We start from the raw sequence: 23,061 nt of genomic DNA, 5'->3' as shown, positions 1-23,061 counted from the left end.
GAAGAAATATTGTGATTTATTTCTTTATAAAATATAATGTTTTATAAATTTTTTAAACAGTAGTAGCAGTATCACATACATTTTACTAAATAATAGTAATATTTCTAGCACAATGCCTTTATGTAAAAATTAACTTTTAGACCTAATGAATGCATATTTGTCATTTTAACTGAACTTAAGACTGTTGGTGATGCTTAAGATATTTTTGGTCATTGAGGGTTTCTGTAAAAAAAGGAGAAGACAACAAAGAATAGTTTACATATAGCGTGTCGATTCAGCGTGGTAAGACTCTCGCTCTCTCTCTCTTTGTATGTGTGAGAAACAGTGCTATCAGTAAAGCGACGGTGAGTCGTGCGGCTTTACAAAGAGTTTACAGAACATCAAATACAGGAGTGCTTTGCGTCCATTGAGATGAACTGAAAAGTACAGATCGCTTGATGGAGAGAGAACTCTGAAGGTCAGATGCTGAAATTAATGCAAGCGTCACACGCTTCAGTCTATGTAGTAAACAAACCCGCACGTCTCTGCCATTCATTAAGTCACAAAAAGACGGGCAGGACACAGATTCATATTTCAATGTAAGTTTCATTTTCATGACTGGATTTTGAGATTCCGTCCTCGTTTTCTGCCTCGCGGAAATCATAGCGCTGAACCAGGTTTAAACGGGACCTCGGTACTACCGGTACTTAAAGAAACCTGGTACCATCACATTTAAAAATTTTTAGTACCGACTTCGTACCGAAGTACCGGGTCTTTTGACAACACTATTTTTGGGTGAAATGTTAGAATTTATATTTTTAGGTGTTCTGTCCCTTTAAGAGACAATTTCAAAACTAATGTACGACTATAACTGTGCAAGGAAGCAGAGCTTTGACATACACACAACACATTTGCAATGCAATAGAACTCATCTTGAAAGCACCATGATCAGTTATTAAACCAAAGATTAGTCAAAGATCAAAGATTGGAAGTGAGATTACATAAACACACAGAAAACTCTCACATTTCCTCTCATCCTAAACACGGGACTCTTTCACTCCCTCCTTCAGTGAGACTAATTTGAGGCTTATTTGTATTCTGTTCTTGAAGAATCTATATGAGCCTGCATATTTAATGAGCCAACTATCTCACTTACACTCCCTGAGTTACAGTAAGAGGATGCTGGAAGAGGCAGGATGTAGATAATTGAGCTCTCATTAATAATTGATCACAGAGATTATGCCAATGAACAGCATTACTAACACACATATTTGCACACACACACACACGTGCACGCTTCATGCCATTCGGATGGCACTCTTTCATTGACTCGTATCATTCTTATCTAGGTCAGGCAGCGGGAACACAACAACTGACGAAAAGCAAAATAATCTTCCCATTTCCACTCGTTTATTTGCGCTCACTTTCTCTCTCTCTGCCTTTCCTATCTGCTCGCTCAGCTCTGGCAGAAATATCAGCTTCCAGCCGGGACTGTGTGTGTGACTGCTTAGCTGTAGAATAAGGACAAAATTGTACACAAAAGTAAGATAAATTTGACACAACCTCCCATTTGGAAAGCAAATAATAGTGATTAAATTAATATATTAAAATGCATTTGATTATTAGAATGTTTTATTTTAATGTTAATTAAAATATGTTTTATTAAAATACAGAAATAAATCTTGTAGGGTTTGAGTTTTGGTTGTGTACAATAATTAGATAGATGTCTAAAGAATGTCCCCTTTTTACAATAATATAATATTACAATTAATTATTATTTTAATGTTAACTAAACGTCTCATGTAAATGTCTCAATGTAAGTTTTCTGAATAAATTAAACCTAACAAATCATGTCTATGGAATCTTCCCTTTTAGAAGAATATAAAATCAAAATGTGTTATATTTGAATATTTTATTATTGTTTTAATAAAAATATAAAAAGCTCTTTTTAGGGTAGGGTTTACATTTTGGTTTGTCTGTAATAATTATAATTCGCTTTATATAAAACAATATATGTCTATGGAATATCAATAATATAATATTAAAATGCATTCTGTTATTAGAATGTTTTATTATTTTTTTAATAAAATATTTTTTTTATTAAAATTATTTTTTTTTGTCTACAGTTATTATAATTAGCTTTATAAAAACTGTAAATGTCCCCTTTTTAAGAATATAATATTAAAATGTATTATATTATTAATTTTTAATTATATTATGTTAATTAAATATTTTTTTATTAAAAATATATGTATACTATATAGAGAGAGAGAGAGAGAGACTCTTAGTCTTTCTTTATTTTAACAATTGTCACATTACCAAGAAATAAATATTTATATAATAACAATACATACACCAAAAAAAAAAAACATACAGAGAGAGAGAGAGAGAGAGAGAGAGCAGGCTTTGAGTTTTGATACATCTATAGTAATTACATTTAGATTTATAAAAATGTGAGATGTCTATGCCATTGTCCCATTTCATAACAATGTAATATTAAAATGTATTATAATATTAGAATGTATTATTATTTTAATGTTAATTACAATAATCACAGTATAGTTTGCATTTTGGAGCAAATATAGTTCGGCTTAAAAAGAAAATTAAACAATAAATGAATTTGGACTTTTAAATAATATAACATTGAAAGGTATTATATTATTATAATGCCAATATTAATAAAATTAATACTAATTCATAGTAATTATAATTATATTTGTACAAAACCATATATATATCCCCTTTTAGAAGAATGTGAATATGTGTGTGCGTTCGTGTGGGTGCGTGTGCTTGCGTGTGCTTGTGTGTGTGTGTGTGTGTGTGTGTGTGTGTGTGTGTGTCTGTGGTTGAGTGAGCTGCTCTGGTTGGTGGTAATGGTGTAAGATGACTCTGGTTTGTCAGGGCTGGTCCAATCTGTGTTTCTGATTGGCTAAAGTGAGTTTATATTACCTCCGAGAATAGAATACACTCTCTTCTCTGTCTCTCTTTCTCTCTGTGCCTCTTTTTTTCGTTGTCTACTCTCATTGTGAGGTTCCTTGGGCAGTTCTGCTGGTGTTCCGAATATATTACGTGTGCTTTCACTCTAGCACAATGAACTAAAGGATTTTATGAATCCTACAGGCTAACAGACTGAATTATTGATGTCACACACACACACACACACACAGTCGCACACAAAAGCTCAGGCTGTTTTTCAATACAGAGAGAAACCTGATCTGATCCCTTTGCCTGATTCAAGTCTGATTCTAGTTCCTTTTCAGAAAATTTACCATGGTAACATGGTTTCAGTCAAAACACAGAAGCAAAGTCTCGCTTTTTGTAGCAAATCTGTGCCTGAGATGAGCTGCTTTTTAATTTTTTTAATGTTCGGACTATGGACATAATTTCATTTTTAGTCCCTGAGACTTAAGACCTCAGTTTAGGGTTACATGGAGCGATTAAAAATGTCGGGCTGTTGCTGGGGTCAGAGGTTCAGGTCTTATTTTGTCTGGGTTGTGTTTTCTTCTGCTCTGTTTCTGTTACGTGACTTATGGAAGTGACCTCCTTATTGATCTAATTTTACCACAACCTGTGTGCTGCTGTGTTATCACAGAAAAACAGAAGCTTTTAAAGGTGACTCACCACCAGCGTCACCACAGAACAGATAAATAATGAGGTTTCCAGAACACTCACCATTGGCCAGCCAAACAGGAAGCCCCGCCCTAAACTCAAGCCATTGGCTGAGACATTAGCTATGTTTCCAACCAAAGATTCGAGTTGAATAAAGCACCATTTCCATCCAAGGAGTCAAAAAAAACAACATCGTCACAGCCTGGTAAACTGTGGCACTAAATATCCCTTAAGAATATAGGAGAAGCCACTGAATATAATCATTTTCATTTACAATAAATTACTCAGAGCGAGCAGACAAAACACAATAAACGTGCTCTCGGAGATGGATGACAGCTGTTTGGGAATGCAGATGTGTAAGAAATTTGCTCAGGCTTTTCATATATATAGATGCTGTTAGTGAGATTGGTCCACTGCTAGTCAAGTTATCCCATTTCGTCACAAAGTCACATGACTTTTTCGATGTGCATGTAGGAATTTATTCCCTCATAGTTTATGCACATTCTTTCTTATCGGATGAAAAAGTTTATCCGACTCAAATGTGCGCATACGTTTTTCATGCATGTTTTAGAATTTATGCATATCTTGGCGTTTTCATCTAGCATTTTTTCTTGCGACATTCCAAAATGCACATTAAGTTAAAAATAGGATGATGGAAACACAGCTATTGTTTCTGTGTTAGGATCAAACAAACAGCAATGTTTTAATAGAGCCACAAATATTTCAAGAAAATTACCTGAAAATTGTTTGCTTAGTACACCAATCTTAGATACAAGACAGTATTTAACATTAAAACAATTCCCCTAAGTTTTAATGATTTTGTTTAGTAATTTATTTTTTGTAAAAGCAATTATTGCTAAGGTAAAGTGTGTAATTTCTGCACCACTAGCATCAGTAAACAGACCTCGTCTAATAATGACTTTCTACATACTTAAGCAGGAAGCCACGCCCAAAAAACATGCTATTGGCTGAGCCATAGTTTCTGTTATACTCAAAACAGCAATGTTTTTGATAGTACCAAACACTTTTCAAGGATAAACTGCTCATTTAGATTATAAATCTGAGATATGTGACCAGATTTCAACAATATAACAATTTGCACAGCTCAGTTTTAATGTTTCTGCTCTGTAATTGCTTTTTTTGATGGCAATTACTGCTATCAGAGTTAATATGAGTTCGTCAGTCTCAGTGTAACTAAATGATCGATTCTGAAATTCAAATGTTCAGCTTGTGATGTTTTGGTGTTTTTATCCATTTTATTCTGCAGGTGTCATCTACACTGCAGATCTGTTGGACCGAGAGACGCAGGACTCCTATTGGCTGACAGTGTACGCTACTGATCTGGGAGTGGTCCCGCAGTCAGCAGCACTACAAGTGTACATACAGGTAAAGTAGTGTGCATCCTATCTGAGATAGATAGATAGATAGATAGATAGATAGATAGATAGATAGATAGATAGATAGATAGATAGATAGATAGATAGATAGATAGATAGATAGATAGATAGATAGATAGATAGATAGATAGATGTGTGGTAAATCTGTGTGTTTGAACAGGTTGAGGATGTTAACGATAACGCCCCCCTCACATCTGAGCCGATGTATCATGCCACCATTCCGGAAAATTCCCCAAAGGACCAGTCCGTCATTCAGGTCCAGGCGCAGGACCCTGACGCCACGGCAGCCGAGCCCCGCCTGTCATTCCGTATCTCCAGCGGCAACCCGCAGAACTTCTTCAGCATCAACCCGCGCACCGGTCAGTGTCCTGTCAATCAAACTCCTTCTGTGTGATAGACAGAATAAATTACTGTCAGTTTTAATAAGTTGAGTTTGTATGCGTGTCTCTTAAAAAGTACCATGGTACAGTGATGATATCATATGGTCCATCTCTCCGTCATTCTATCCAGCCTTCATTATCTCCAACTTCCAACCGTCATTCTGTCCATCTTCCACCTATCTGTCCATCCATCCGTCTATCTTTTTATCATCCATCTATTCTATCCATCCATCCATCTATCTATGATTTTATAGTCCATCAGTCTACCCATCTATTGTTCTATCATCCATCTATCTATTTATTAGGGGTGGCACTGTTCAACTTTTTCACGATTCGGTTTGTTTCAATGTTTTAGAGTCACGGTTTTCGGAATGGTTCAGTATGTGCTATGTTTATGGAGAAACTATATTAAAAAAAAAATAAATAAAAATAAATCTATCTAACTACGAGCAACAGCACAAATAAATACAATATCTCTCTATCTCTCTATCTATCTATCTATCTATCTATCTATCTATCTATCTATCTATCTATCTATCTATCATTTACATATGAAAAAAAGTGAAAAAGTGAAGTGAAGTGACATTCAGCCAAGTATGGTGACCCATACTCAGAATTTGTGCTCTGCATTTAACCCATCCGTAATGCACACACACAGAGCAGTGAACACACACACACACACACTGTGAGCACACACCCGGAGCAGTGGGCAGCCATTTATGCTGCGGCACCCGGGGAGCAGTTGGGGGTTCGATGCCTTGCTCAAGGGCACCTAAGTCGTGGTATTGAAGGTGGAGAGAGAACTGTACATGCACTCCCCCCACCCACAATTCCGTCCGGCCCGAGACTAGAACCTACAACCCTTTGATTGGGAGTTCAACCCTCTAACCATTAGGCCACGACTTCCCATATACTGTGATTTACCATGGTACCTTTTTTTAAAAAAACACACACAAAAATAAAAAACATGGTAATATCTTTTGGTCTATTTTTGTCTTTTTATGGGCATTTTAGTCTTTGGTGTAGATCAAGCTAATTATTCCTACCTGTGCATTAATTAATTCTGCTCATTTAGTATTTAAATTCACTCATTTACATATCAGCATCTGAGTGTGTGAGTTCTTGAGGTCTGTTGCTGTTCTCCGCATTATGACATCATCGTTTGAGCCTACTGTGAATCCTGACTGCTGATTGGCTGGTGTTATGGATTTGCCTTTGATTGACAGATTAAGAGCCACATGGCCCCTCCCTCCAGCCTCACGCCCCATAGTGCATGTCAGCAGGAAGCACCGATCCTAATTAAAAACTTTGTAAAGGTCACAAAAGGTCAAGCTGTCAGAAAGACAGAAGGCAACAGCAAACAGGAAGCAGACAGAGAGAAAGATCAGAAAGTGTTGGGAGGTGTGATGCCATGAATTTGTTTTCATAAAAGGTATTTCCTGAAGAACTCAACACATACATTTTCTGCAGACTTCTGTGTGTGTGTGTGTGTGTGTGTGTGGCAGAAGTTTGATCTTGTTACAGATCTATCTGTCTGTCTGTCTGTCTGTCTGCTGTCTGCCTGTCTGTCTGCTGTCTGCTGTCTGTCTGTCTGTCTGTCTGTCTGTCTGTCTGCTGTCTGCTGTCTGTCTGCTGTCTGTCTGTCTGCTGTCTGCCTGTCTGTCTGCTGTCTGTCTGTCTGTCTGTCTGTCTGTCTGTCTGCCTGTCTGACTGTCTGTCTGCTGTCTGTCTGCTGTCTGTCTGTCTGTCTGTCTGTCTGCTGTCTGTCTGTCTGTCTGTCTGTCTGCTGTCTGTCTGTCTGCTGTCTGTCTGTCTGTCTGTCTGTCTGCTGTCTGTCTGTCTGTCTGTCTGCCTGTCTGTCTGCCTGTCTGCTGTCTGTCTTCTGTCTGTCTGTCTGCTGTCTGTCTGTCTGCTGTCTGTCTGTCTGTCTGTCTGCTGTCTGTCTGTCTGTCTGTCTGCTGTCTGTCTGTCTGTCTGTCTGTCTGTCTGTCGTCTGTCTGTCTGTCTGTCTATCTATTATCCTCTCTCTTTTGCAGAGGTGTGAACTGTTTGATTTCAGTCTTGTATTTGTTTGTTCTAGTGAAAGTTGTCTAAATGTTAATCAAACGGTTGCAGGCCTGGCCTCTGCTCTCATCTGTCAGCATCATGAGAAAGGCCTCTCAGCCTCGTCCTGTTTAAATGTATGTGTGTAACAGAGACGATTACACCTCACCATCTCGCCGGCACACACACCCCAGCTCTGTGTGTTGGGCTTTTATTGGGAAACTTGTTTGTCTGTTTATGTATATAGATTACATGAATTATTGATGCCAAGTCAAATATACCCAGTGCACAGAGAGAGATGAAATGACCGCTCTCAGGAAACCTCATTCAATTCAAGGTTTAAATAACTTGTGGAGAAGTATTGAGCAATACAGTAAAGATGACTTTAAAGGTCATTTTAATTATTCTCCTATAAAGGAGAGTTGAAACTGATGTTTCTGAGATGGCCTGTATAATGTTTCCTTTCAAGCGGAGAACATGATGCTCAGCTTTGAAAATTCTGACCTTGTTATATATATATATGTGCTGTATGTGTGTGTGTGTTTTATTAATGACATCTTTGAGTCACTGGAGTTTGTGTATGCCGCAAGGAAATGTTTATTTATTGACACATTTCTGAGAAAGTAGAGCCAGGGTGTGTGTTTTTTTGAAAGTGTGTGTGTGTAGTCAGCATGGTTGGGGGCAGATGTGTTATGAGGATATTTTGAAGATGCACTGCAGCGTTTTGTGAAGGTGACTCCAAAACCAAGCATCTTTAGTTCTTTCACAAGACTGGAGTTTGCACACGCTCCCTAGACACGTCTGTGTGCTCCCTCGACAGTCTAACACATCTGCTGGGACAGTTAAAGTTATATTGTAGTTTACACACATTGCCTGGACTGATCCCTGCGCTGAGGTATGTGTGGTCTCTTATGATAGTTTACACATGCTTCTGAAAGATTTATTAACTGACATGGGGGACGTTGCTTGGACGCAGATGTGTTTGTAACTGAGGAGTTTATACACAAACCCTAAACAACTCAGTTTATCGATACCAGAAAGCCAGCCTCTAGTATCAATACTGAATGCAGGCAACAAATAAAAGTCCAGAAGATAATAAAATAATATAATCTTAGCTCAGTCCACAATAATTCAATTCAATGCATCTTGTCAGAAGCATAACAAAGAATTCGCTACACAGGGCCAACCAAACCCCAAAAAATTTAAAATAAAATATATATTATTATTATTATTATTATAATTATTAATAGAAAATACTGTGTAGTAATATAATATTACCAGTTATGGTGATGTTTATTTTTTTTATTGATGTTATTATTATTATTACTTATATTGTTGTTATCACCGCACAATAATCATATAATTATAGTGATAATAATAATAATAATTGTATTGTGCTGTTGTGTTTACTAATTACATATAATAATAATTTAATTATCATATAAAACATTTCCCACCAGCGACAAAACAAAATAAACATTAGTAGTAGTATTTTGTTTTTATGTTGATAATAATAATTATAATGATAATAATAATCTTGGTGACAGTGGTTTATTATTATATCATATTAATGCAAATTAAAAGTATTATTTTAATAATTTGCAGATTCCATAAAGCATAGAGAAGAGCAGTTTTGAACTAATTTTAATAAATATTACAGTGAAAGAAAAAAGCTATGGCTAAAATGGTCTTATCACATGGAATTATGAATGATAAACTGAAGCAGGTTCATGTACTATTAATCAACGCCTTACTTTTGCTGATCCACAACACTGGTCCTCCATGGATTCAGTGTATTCTGTTGCTTATGTAGAGTGATAAATTCATTTAGACTCTCTGGGTTGTGCACAACAGTGGGAAATTGCACCATTTGGAAGCGCGTTTAAGCTTATTTAAGTTCAGAGTCTGTTCTCCCAAGTGCATCTCCAAACAAATGCAGAACTGAGCGCTTTACACACACTCCCCAAACAACAGGAGCACAACTCTAGTATTATAGTTCATTCACCTCAGTTTACTGACACACTCCTCCATTCTCCCTAAACACTACAGCCTTCTGAACACACTTCCTAAACTCCATCATTTTGCTTGGATTTATTTGCTCTCATTGTTACACGTGCTGGGGGATGGATGGATGGATGGACAGATGGTTGAATATATATATATATATATATATATATATATATATATATATATATATATATATATATATATATAAATATATATATACTGTATACGGATAGATGGAGGAATGGATGTGTGCCAAAATGATGTTTTTATCACAGCTGCCAGTAGCAGGTGAATTGAGAAAATTTGATGACCATAAATATTTGTTACTGGTCATGAAATGTCTTTTACATCATTTTTCATAAAAAAAATAGGGTTCATTTATTATGTGTGTGTGTGTGTGTGTGTGCGTGTGCGTGTGAGTTTCTTAATGTAGCAATTCACTAAGAATAATAGGGTGATATTAAGTATTTGTAAAGAAAAACTGCTTAATAATTTATATGAATGCATAAAAAAAATTTACATATAAAATAAATGTTTAATAAATATAATAATACACAACTTATGTAATATAATATCTAAAAATACATAATAATACATGTGTGTATTTATTATTTATATAAAAAGTATATTTATATTAAAAAAATCACATTTCAGATTCATTATTGTATTTTTTAGTTATAATTTAAAACATTGTATTATTTTGTAAATATACATATTTGTATCTATATAATATTTGTTATTCATTTATAATTAACTACAGTATGTATATAATGTAGAACCAAACACATTACAGAAAGAAAATATTCTATTCTGTGTTTTATTAAAAAAAAACAGGAGACACAGAACTAATACGTAATGTGGTACAAAACATTATTCATGTGTGCATATGTATTTATAATAATAAATAAAAATTCCTTGCATGTTTTCCTATATAATAATCATATCATATCTTAGCCAGCATCGATGTGAAACGTTAGCTCTCATAACAACATCAAAACTCTCATTTTTTGTTGTTTCCTGTAATGCACGGAGCAGATCACACAAGTGTCCCGTATGGGATTCCATAGGGAGGAAAACCATCTTTTAAAATGATTTCCCTGGCTGAGTTAGAGTTGAAAGCTGCTCTGCAGTCAGTAAACAGTCTCCTGTAGACGAGGCGACAGCATGTAAGATCACAGGAGGAGAACTAAACACAAACATTTCCATCATTATTATACAGTCGCTTCAGTCGAGCGCATGAACGGCTTTCATTTCATTCTCTCACGTATGTCAGGTAAAACAGCCAGGGCCAGACTCTCATTCTAGCAGCGTCCTGACTCACTCGGTTTGATTCACTCGTCAGTCACAGTCTGTTTGGACGGATGAATGGTCACCAGTCTTCAAACTTTCGACAACAGTGCTTGTTTTCAGCTTTAAACTCTTCAAAAGGCTTGCGAAATCTCGCTCTTTCTCTCTTCTGCTTGTCTCAGCAGTAATTTGTGTCTCTTTGAGTCTCGTCTGCAGGTTTCCTCTCCTCCAACCCTGAGATCTCCTCGTCTTCCCACCCCCTCCGTCTCATCCTCTCTCATCTCTCTCTTATCCTCTCCTAACACCTTCCTCTCCTCCCTCTCTCGCTGTATCACCCTCCCATTCTCTCGTTCACAAGGCCTTACGTGTCTATTGCTCTCTTTTTCTCTCTCGGTTTCTTACTCTTCCATTCCGTCCCCCTGCGACTCCGTAGCATCCTTCCGTCTCTCTCTCGTTCTCTCTGTTCTGTCTTCCTCCTCGTGATGAAAGACTCTAAGAATAGTTCTCTCTCTTTCTCTGATAATCACTGCATCTTCTCCAGCATGTAAACACCCTGTTTTCTACGGCACGGGAGATCCGCGTTCGTTCTGCTCACCCTGATTGCGATCATTCTGATTATCCTCCATAATGGATCATTTGGAATAATAGACGACTCCCAGAGTTTTATCAAAAGCATCGTTCATCACTTCTGCGATAGCATGGCCTGAGGAGCAGTAATAAGCCATATCTTTAAAGTACTTCTCTAGTGCTGTTTCTTCATAAAGCCTTACGTTTTATCTGTAACGTACTGACAGAATTAGGCCAGAAATACCCAAGAAATGTATGAACCCACACAAGACCAGTGAGAATAAAAAAAGACTGTCTCTTGAGCAGCAGCTCAGCGAGTCAGAATGATTTCTGAAGGATCATGTGACACTGAAGACTTCAGTAATGATGCTGATCACAGGAATGCATTAGATTTGAAAATGTAATCAAATTGAAAGCAGTTATCTCAAATTGTAATAATATTTCACAATATTACTTTTTACTGTATTTTTAATCAAATAAATGCAGACTTGGCAAGCGAAAGTGACTTGCGCAAAAACAAAACAGGATTTTGAATTTATATTTATATACAGTATGTAATTTTTATTTTATATATATATATATATATATATATATATATTTAAGATTACTCTATGTATTAAGATTAGGATTAGGATTAATAAGTGATAACATTATTATTAATATTACAATAATCTCTCAATATATTTGTATATATTATATTTATATATTACATATGAATTGTTAATATATTTAATAAATATTTAACTTTTTCATGTTAAAAAATAATATTTAAAATTAATTATACATTACTAATATTCAATTAAGCACAAAATCAAGATGTAATCTTATATTTTTTATTATTATTTTATTACTCATGATTACTTAAATTTATCAGTTATACCAGTTTCTAAAATTGAAGTTTATAAATTTAAAGTTATAGTTAAAGCAGAAATACTGAAAATAGCTGTTTGATTGACAGCTTGATAAAAGTAGGCATTTAAATAAACTTGTTTAATCACGTCCTTTATTAAAAAAAGAATCTGTGTAAAACTTTTGTCAATCAGTGCAAACGACAATGCAAAGGCTCGCTGTAAATTATGAATGCCGTTTTGACATTTAGAAAAAGCGTGCAATTTTAAAAACCAGCATGAATCGCCTCTGCACTGAAATCTGCCATTCTCTTGTTTCTTTGTCTTTGTCAGATGGCTGTTGATTTATAGATGCAGTGTGATCTCAGCATGCATGCATGTGTGTGTGTGTGTGTGTGTGTGGCCAGTTTACCTTTGGTGCATGTTTCGAATTTATGACGCCGACCCTGCCAATGAATCACAGACACACTCATATGGGGCAATTCCCACCTGCAGCCATTCGACGCACAAAACACATGCAACGCCGGCAGTTTCCAAAGGTTTTGACGTTATTTTTATCCACAATGAGTTTCTTGGGAAATCAATGCCTCCCGAATAAACCTTTAACGACTGGAGGAACAAAAGACAAATGCACTGTGAAATAAATGCATGCGGTGATTATAAAATAACTCAAAAATGAAAAAGAACATCTCATGCATATTCTAAACGCAACAGATAACTGGCCTGTACAGGAATGCTGTTGTATACTATTGCTGTTTTAGTTAAATGCTTGTAATCACTCGTCTCTCTAATTAATATGCTAATTCCAGTGAATGCAGCTGTTCTTTAGCTAAGCGCACACTCATTCTCACTGATTGGATCCTTATACAAAGACACCCTCATTAGCAAAACCATTGCTGTTAGTTAAAAGTAGGTTAAAGGGATAGATCGCCCAAAAATTAAAATTCTGTCATTTTATCACCCTCATGTCACAGTTTTTCTTCGCTTGAACACAAAATAAGATGTTCTGAAGAATGTTGGTAACCAAACAGTTGACGGTAGCCATTGACTTCCATACTATGAAAGTATAAAAGCGTCAATGGGTGCCGTCAACTTTTTGTTTAACAACATTGTTTAAAATATATTCTATGGTACTCAATAGAAGAAAGAAACTCAGGATTGAAATGGCATGAGGGTGAGTAAATGATAACGGACTTTTAATTTTTTGGGTGATCTGTCCCTTTAAGAGAAAGTTCTGACTATAAATTGTGCGTCTCAGGGATTTACCAATTTTGTGTGTGTGTGTGTGTGTGTGTGTGTGTGTGAGGAGCCTATATTATGGACGTCGCATAAAAAGCCTGTGTGGGTGTTCAGTGTCCAACGTTAAAGCTCTAATCTGTCCGTTTTCCCACCGTATGCGGTCTTACTTTCCCACACACTCCGGTCAAGAGCGATAGCTGTGTAACGAGCCTCTGGTTGCCATGACGATGAGATCAGAAGTCTGTAGACGTTAAGACCCTGCATGCCCACTATGACCAGTAAACCCCATTCAGGTAGCAGCAATTATCCAGTGGGGCCTCTAACGGACTGTGTGTGTGTGTGTGTGTGTGTGTGTGTTTCAGGCATGATGTCATCAGCAAACTTTTGTCTCGTTTTGTTTGCCCCCTCGTTCCCCTCCTCTCCTGTCCTCCTCCTTCCCTGCGCCGCTGTGACTTGATTCAACACAGCCGCCCCTCTCTTTCTCTTCCTCCTTGTGTCTCTCTTCATCTCTGATATGGGTCAGTGATGGGGCGCCCTGGGATGCGCCTGATCAGAAAGAATACTTAAGGACCCGCAGGCACTTTGACGATCCACAGAGAATGTTACTGTAGGAGCACAACAGCAGGGCTACAAAAGTAAAAAATAAAAAAAATCAACGTAGCTATTTTTTTTTTTTTTAGTTCTAAAGTATAATCTTTTAAATTATAATTGTAACTATATTTTATTTATATATATATATATATATATATATATATATATATATATATATATATATATATATATATATATATATAAATATTGCACTACCCACATTCCCTATAGGTAATATATTATTATCTAAAAATTGGGTTCCATGAGATTTTTAAATGCTTTCATAAAGTCTCTTTTGCTCACCAAGGCTAAACTTTATAAACATACAGTAAAATATGTAATATTGTGAAATATTATTCCTTCAGGAGAAAAATTCAGCATCATCACTCCAGTCTTCACATGATTCTTCAGAAATCATTTTAATATACTGATTTGCAGCTCAAAAACATTTCTGATTATAATCAATGTTATTGAGTTGCTCAATATTTTGTGGAAACAGTGCTACATTTTTCAGGATTCTTTGCTGGATAAAAAGTTTAAAAGAACAGCATTTATTTGAAACAGAAATCATTTACAAATTTTGGGGTCAGAAAGGCTTCATTATTTAGCAAGGACGCATTGTTAAATTCAATGCATCCTTGCTGAATAATGAATCCTTTCTGACCCCCAAAATTTGTAAATGATTTATTACTATTAATATTTTATTATTTATTGCATACTTTGTTTTGTATATATTATTTACTTGCTTGCTTGTTCATCTTTCAGTATTTTTTCTCACTACTATATATTATCTTTATTTTTTTGTGTTTCCTTCAGTGCTTTTCAGCAGTTGTGGTCTGTTGCTCAATCTATAGCACCATGCCAAAGAAATTGCATTTTTATTCATTATGAATTGCATCTAACAACAGTGAATCTAGTTTTTGTGAAACTTAAATCATTGTCATCACTTGTAGTTTAGAGACTGCAGAAGTGGTTGGATCAGAGAATATTATTAAAGCGCCGGCTAAAACGAGTGATTTTGTGTGTTGCAGGTCTGATTACCACAACCTCTCGGAAACTGGATCGTGAACAACAGGCTGAGCACGTACTGGAGGTGAGACACACTCATGTGAACCCGCATTGACACATATTGCTACGTTCACACAAGCACGCATCGGCTGCGAGAGATTTGAGCCATGCTAATTTGCACTGCCTCCAAATTGCAGATCAATTTCGTGTGGGACGGGAGAATTATGACAATTTTCACTTCATATGAATGCAAGATTATCGACGTGTTCTGACTGAGTCCTATAGACGCCTGTTTGAAATTCAAAATGCTTGCTCTGCTAGTCTGAACACATAATGTATGTTTAAGTGCTAAAGTCAGTGCTTTCGAGTGGGTGTTTTGTGTTTGTAATGAAAGCGATTTGTCGTGTTGAACTTTTGAGAACGAACTTGTCACTCGTGTTATGTTACCCGTTCACCGTGTGATCCCTTGACACCCAAACATTACACAGACCAAACGCCCCTTTAATTTATTACAACCCCCCTCTTTTTTCTCATTTATGGCTCCCTCTTTCTTTCTCTCAGACAGACAGATTGAATTTGTACAGGCATGGCACGGCAGTCTGTGAAAGGAAATGAATAAAGTGAATTGAATTAATCGTTCTGTTGTTGTTGCCGAGATGGATGGCACACCCAATGTCTTTTGTTTTTAATGATATCATTGAAACGTTCCACTGCACTCTACTGATTGGCCGGCGGCCACGTGTGACTGTTCTGATTGGTTGATGGGCAATGGGCATGTTTGCTAATGAAAAATAAAAATGGATAGAATATTAGAAACAGGAAATGAGAGAAAAGCGCAACATGACTCATCATCCCTCCGTTCTACAGAGAGAAAAAAATATGTAGAAGATCAGATACATAGAGAATCTAATTTCTCCTTTTCTGTCCATCTATAATGGGTTTTTACCATGAATAGTAGTGTTTACTAAGGCAAGAATCTCTTGTGCTGTGACTGTTACAAATCTGTAACTCGGCCCACAATAAAATAAAATTAAATCAAACATTTTCTTGAGCAGCAAATCGGCATATTAGAATGATTTTTGAAGATTCATGTGGCACTGAAGACTGGAGTAATGATGCAGAAAAATCAGCTTTGCATCACAGGATTTTTAAAATATATTCAAATAGAAAGCAGCTATTTTAAATTGTAATGATATTTCATAATATTACTGTTTTTGCTGTATTTTGGATCAAATAAATTCAGCCTTGGTGAGCAGAAAAGCCTTCTTTCAAAACTATTTGTGTTTTGAATGCAAATGTGAGCTCGTGCTCATCACTGTTTTTGTGTCCAGGTGACTGTATCAGATGGCGGACCTTCTCCCAGACACACCACAGTATGGGTGGTGATCCAGGTGTTGGATGTTAATGATAACAAACCAACATTTCCAGAGAAGGTGTACCAGGTCCGTTTACCAGAGCGCACCCGTAAACAGCGAGGCGCTCCTATATATCGAGTGTTTGCCTACGACCAAGACCAGGGCGCCAACGCTGAACTCTCCTACAGCATCGTCGATGGCAATGAGGATGGGAAGTTCATAATCGATGCCAAAACCGGTGTGGTTTCATCACCCAAGAAACAGTTCACAGCTGGAACCTATGATATTCTTACCGTGAGTCACCTTTGGCCCTTGAGCTTATATAATAAGTTCTGTCATGACAACTCTTGGAGGGATTGACATGATAATGTACATGACAATGATAATGTATTTGGTCTTGGCAGAATAGATCTGCTATGCTGCTGCTGCTAAGGGCAGAACAAGTTCCTAGACTTGCTACTGCCAATACATCAGCAACATGCTGCTAGGAGCATTTAAGAAATATTTCTGCTGTAAATATAACATACATAAAATAACCCCCATATAGAGCATACATTAATCACCTCATAGCAGATCTATACAGGTGGAGCTGGGGAAGGTGGAGGATTTCTGAGCAAGCTGTAACTGCTACGGCAAGCACTAGTTATATATTTGAATGTTGAGCATCAATGTCATTGGCTACCGATACAGGAGAGAACCAATCAGCTGTGCCATGTGATAATGATGTCATTAAATCAGATTGAGTTAGACCTATAGGACTGCGCCATCTAGAGTTTCATGCCAGAACTCTGCATTTAAACGTACACTTGTATGTGATTATAAAATGAAATACAGTGTTTTATATAATGACAAAAAAAGAATAATTAAACAAAACAAAAAAAAAGAATAAAAGAATGTGAAAATAATAAAATAACAAATAAAATAAAACCAATACAATTATAAAGAACAGAATAAAATTATTATTAATAAAACAGACAAAATAAAATATAATAATAAATTAAAGAATAATAAAATAGAATACAATAAAATTAAGTAGAAAATCTAATAAAACAAAACAAAAACAATAAACAGAAAATAAAATACAAATATAAATAAATAAATAAACAAACAAGCAAGCAAGCAAGCTTGGTAGACCATCATGGCCATGTTTATAGATGTTTAGACCATTTTGTTCATGTGCCAAATACCTGACATGTTCCATAAACATGCAAAAAAAAAATCCTAACCTAATTAGAATGATATAAATCATCCATATGTGATATTAGGACAAGAAACGGTCTCACCAGGTTTAAACAGAAGTGTAAACTCAGAGATAATAATTTCCAGGTCTTGAAAAACTCCCTTGACATGTATAGCAGTTCAATTCTCATAATGAGGGAGTTGACATTTTAAAAAGTTATTGTAAAAGGTTTGTTCTTTTGTTTGCATTCAGTGCAAAGGTCAACACTAAATGCATTCTTCCATTTCAGTTCATTCCTTTTAATGCCTGGTGTTCTTGTCTTCCTGACGTGCGTTTAACCTCTGAGCGCAGGTGAAGGCAGTGGATAATGGACGTCCTCAGCGCTGGGCGACGGCTCGTTTGCACATCGAGTGGATCCGCCGTCCTCCGGCCAGCCCCGTTCCTCTCGCCTTCGACGAGCAGCTTTACAATTTCACCATCATGGAAACTGACAAAGTGGCAGATATTGTAGGCGTGGTGTCCGCCCAACAGCAAGGCTCCGCCTCATTGTGGTTTGACATCACAGGTGAGAGCTTGGACGCTTTATGTTAATGTGATGATCTATGCAATTTAGAGACAACTTTAGCTGCAGGATAGAGATGCAATGGATTTTTAGCATTTAGTGAAGGATTGAATATAAATGCCCGGGGTTGGGATTTACTCTAACGATGTTGAAAATTTTAAATACTGTGTTTTTAGAAATAATTATACTTTATTTAAAAATATATATTTATATATATATATATAAAATTGGATTTTAGAATGATGGGTTTGGCTTACAGTTAGATGAAATTCAATTACAGAGTCATTAGGCCAAATATTTACATATTATGGTTTAGAGTTTTTGGGAATGTTTGTGGTTCACTGCATGATTTGTGGCATTGTATTGCTATCTTTTGTCATTCCACGGTCACCATGGCGATTGCTTGCCGCTATCTGTATCTGTGGTGATGTAAGGTTTGTATGCACACAAACAAATGACTAATACATTTTAAATAATTGATCACAAAACAAACCTATATTATATTATATTATATTATATTATATTATATTATATTATATTATATTATATTATATTATATTATATTATATTATATTATATTATATTATATTATGTATACAATAGTGGAAAGTGTGTTAATTGTAATAATGCTATCTAACTCAGTAATATTGATAAAGCTGAGTGATGTAGATGTTCCGGTGTCTGTTGATCTGGTAGGCATTGGGAGAGTCAGATTTGCAGCATGCACGCGGTTTGGTGTTCAGATACCTTCTGTTTGCTTCAGCAGCACCTGCTCTGCACTCTTTCGCTGCTCTGCCTCTCTTTTTCTCCTCCTCTTCTTGAGTCACAGGCCACTTCCTCTTTATTTCTTTCATCCTTTGACTCTTCATTCTTTACTTCTGTTGTTCTCTCGTCCATCCTCTCTTCCTCTCTCTCACTCTCTCTCTCTTTCTAAATGCTTCATATGGGAAGGTCCACGCTCTTTCCGTGAGATGTTCTATATACTCCAGACCGCTTGCGGCAGGAACTGTTCTACAGAAGGTATCTTTATCAGTTCAGCCGAACTCTTTTCCTCTTCTCTCTGTCAGTTTTTCTTTCTGTGGTTTCTCTCTTTCTGTCTTTTAACTCCGTATTGTGAACTCTCCTTCTGTCTTCAACTCTGTCTGCCTGTCTTTCTCTCTCTGCATGTCCAGGACTCAATTCTTTGTTTTTTAAAATTTATTTATTTAATTATTTAGAGATTTTTTTCGTTGCCCAGTGAAATTTTTCAGTTTTCCCGCCACAAAGAAAAAAAGTTGAGCCCATGTTTCTAATAAATAAAGTTGTTACAACACCCATATTTTAGATTTGATTAACACTGAAGAGTTTTCAATTCCGGTTTGATAGCACATCAAAAACGAATACAAAGTTCAAACATTACAACAAACTAATGAACCAATCACAAGCAATAGCGCAGATAAAAAATACAATAGAAAAGTGATACAAATGAAATACAGTGCTTTTTAGGTAGTATCCAGGGAAGACATAGATAAGAATGATCAAATATAAAATAACAATCCATAATATTCGCTGTATAAATTAAAGGTAGATTATAAGCACAAAATATATTCAGTCAAAAGCAGTTTTCCCTTTTTCTTTTGTTGTTCGATTAACATTCAAGAGGTAGTTCACCCAAAAATGTTGTCGTCATTTACTCACCCTCCACTTTAGTTGTTTGTTTCTTCTGTTGAACACAAAATAAGTTATTTTAAATAATGTTGTTACCAAGCAGTTGACGGTATGGGGTTTTATGTCACTGTCACTTTAAGACCTAATGCACGGATCCACTATACTGATACACATGGAATTTTATTTTTCAGGATGTTAATGTTTACTTAACTTAAAATCCTCTCCAAAACGGTGATTTTAACATAAACCGTTTTCTAATAATGCTGCAGCGGACAAAAACAGACCAAAATAGACCAGACTTCTCTTTTTGCGTCTTAAATGGTTTTTAAATTGCTTGAATGTTAACACTGACATCTTCTAAATGCCTACAAATTATAAACTTATGTAATGACGCGGTGACAGTTTCATCAGTTCAGTCCTTATTGTCTAGCTTTCTGTCTGTCTCTTTTTCTGTCTGTCTTTCTGTCTTTGTTTCTCTCTCTTTCAGTGATTCTATTTGTCTCGTTCTTCTCCAGTCTTTCTTCCTTTCTCCCTCTCTCTATATTTATATATGTTCAGCAGAACTGCTCTTGCTCTGTTGCCGTTTAACCATCAGCTAGCTCTGCTTTCCCATCATCCCTTGGTGTTGTGCTGTGTTGCTTAAACGTGATTGGTTGGGATGTGAATTTGAGGGTGTGTCTCTTGATACAAATGTAATTTAAATGTGCGTTTGATGTATTGCTGTATGCATGTGTGTGTGCACTTTGCATTTACTATGCAGTGGCAATAATGGTTTAATTCCTGATTCCATGTGTGTGTGTTTTGTTTATGAGTTACCTAAAACCCTTCTGGCGGTCGTTGACCCAGCCTTATCATGTGCGGCCTGATTAAATGCATCATTAAACAGCCAATCGAGTGTGCATAAAGGTCAGGGGTCATCTTAGGGTTAGCTTGCCAGACGAGAGAGAGTGTTTGAGGACAGCGAGGGTGGATGGTGATGAATGAAAGTATGTGTATGTAAGTGTATCTCTCCACCAGGTGTTACAGCAACAGGCGGCACGAGATGATTAATGCGCCCTGGGTAGAACGAGTGTGAAGAGGGAGCGTAGCGCCCTGCCAAAACACACTTCACCTGTGTTCACACGCATAGGGGTTCAAACACACTCATGCAGCAAGGCAATCTATGTCTTAAAGGAATAGTTCACCTGTAAATCACAGTTCGGTAACCATTTGCTCGCTCTCATGTTGTTCCAAAATGACATTAGTATTTTTTCTGTTATAGACCTTAGTCAGAATGGTGATGCCGCTTTTTTCCATTCATTGGTAGCAAAAAGATTTAAAGGGCTAAAAAAACAACAACAACAACAACAACAAAAAACCCTGAAAAGTAGTGCATGTGACTTGAACACTAAGTTTTTCAAGTCTTTTGAAGTTTTGTGTGAACAGACTGAAATTTAAGTCTTGTGCCATTAAAATTTTAATGATATGTGACTCTGGAGCATAGAAGCAGTCTTATGTCACTGGGGTATATTTGTAGCAATAGCCAAAAATACATTGTATGGGTCAAAATTATAGATTTTTTATGACAAAAATAATTGGGATTTTAAGTAAAGATCATGTTTACATGAAAATATATTGTAAATCTCCTTCTTTAGATATATTAAAACTTGATGTTTGATTAGTAATATGCATTGCTAAGAACTTCATCTGGACAACTTTAAAGCCGATTTTCTCAATATTTAGTTTTTTTGCACCCTCAGATTCCAGATTTTTCAAATAGTTGTATCTCAGCTAAATATTGTCCTATCCTAACAAACTAAACATCTATGGAAAGCTTATTTATTTCTAAAAAAGAAAAATACCCTTATGACAGGTTTTGCTGTCCAGGGTCAAATAAGATAAAATGAGTGATACCAAAATGTTTTATTCATTGTCTTGTGACTATTCAAAATGTAGCAATACTAGCCTAGAATGAAGTTTGAAGCCTGTGGCAAGATTTACACTGAATGATAACTGAAATTTCAGTTTGTTTCTCAAACAAAGTTATCATATGATTCAACCATTTTTATGGTGCGTTTTGGAGCTTGCCAGCTTCTGGTCTGCTTTTGTTGTGTGGAAAAGCATAATGTGAACGTTTTGTGAACTAACATCTCATGCGATGCATGGAAGAAAGGTTTGGATTGGCGTGAGGCTGGGTATATAGATAAATCTTTCAATTTTGGTTGAACTATACCTTGGAGTTGACTTTCAATGTGCGATAACAGTTGTTTATTCGATCCATATTTTTGGTGTGCCTCTCTTTTGTTGGTGTTAATAATCTATTCTTTCCTCTTTGAGCCGAGTCTAGAGAGTGCTGTGTGTTTGTGGGCAGCATGTGTTTATTAGACTCGTGTAGGATGTGTAGGAAAATATAGACATGATCTCTTAGAAAATGGAGGAATCTTTTTCTATCACTTCAGAGTAGCACACGCACATGCATACATATGAGTGTATACGTCTTTATATATTGTGTTAGTGTTTTGTATATGTAAGATGTCTCTGTATGTGTGTTTATATAAGGATATATTGCATATGTGGTGTGTGTTTGTGTGTGTTTGTGTGTGTGTGTGTGTGTGTGTGTGTGCATTGCATATGTGGGGTGTTTGTTGAGGATTTGCTGTGATGTCTGTGGGTATAATGAGGAAATCCCATCCTACTCATGTTTAGCATTTCCAAACCCTGTATCGCCCCCATCTGGTGTACCGGATTACTACAGTGGTGTGAGTTTGAGAGAGGGGTGTGTGTGTGTGTGTGTGTGTGTGTGATGTAGCATATAGAGTTTGTGTGTTTAATCATGTTTTCTGTTTTCATGTAAGGCGGTGATGTGGACAGTACGTTTGACGTTGAGAAAGGAGTCGGCACTATCGTCATCGCTAAACCTCTGGACGCAGAGCAGCGATCGTTCTACAATCTCACTGTGGAGGTCACAGATGGGACTAATATAGCATACACTCAGGTAAACACACTCACAAATAAAAATAATAAACATTCACGGACATTTGATACATGATACAAATACACTGATTTATACTTATTTATTGTTTTATATTAATATAAATATATAAATATTGATTATCATTTATTACTCTTAATATTATTATTCTGTAATATTATTCTAATTAATAATATGTATATGTGTGTGTATATATATATATATATATATATATATATATATATATATATATATATATATATAGTACAGACCAAAAGTTTGGAAACATTACTATCTTTAATGTTTTTGAAAGAAGTTTCTTCTGCTCATCAAGCCTGCATTTATTTGACCAAAAATACAGAAAAAACAGTAATATTGTGAAATATTATTACAACTTAAAATAATAGTTTTC

General features: G+C 36.0%; 1 protein-coding gene across 1 annotated transcript in view; it reads left to right on the top strand.

Moving 5' to 3' along the window:
• Window positions 1-23,061, top strand: part of LOC113096465 (protocadherin Fat 3-like) — a 137,446-nt gene that overhangs the window by 73,560 nt on the left and 40,825 nt on the right. Inside the window, 6 exon segments of the mRNA XM_026261870.1 lie at window positions 4,856-4,974; window positions 5,146-5,344; window positions 14,979-15,040; window positions 16,287-16,604; window positions 17,842-18,055; window positions 22,534-22,673. Coding sequence (XP_026117655.1) covers window positions 4,856-4,974; window positions 5,146-5,344; window positions 14,979-15,040; window positions 16,287-16,604; window positions 17,842-18,055; window positions 22,534-22,673 — 1,052 coding nt within the window.

The sequence above is a fragment of the Carassius auratus genome, unplaced genomic scaffold (assembly GCF_003368295.1).
Source record: "Carassius auratus strain Wakin unplaced genomic scaffold, ASM336829v1 scaf_tig00215939, whole genome shotgun sequence".
In the NCBI taxonomy this organism is placed as follows: Eukaryota; Metazoa; Chordata; class Actinopteri; order Cypriniformes; family Cyprinidae; genus Carassius; species Carassius auratus.
This window is presented reverse-complemented; position numbering and strand designations above follow the sequence as displayed.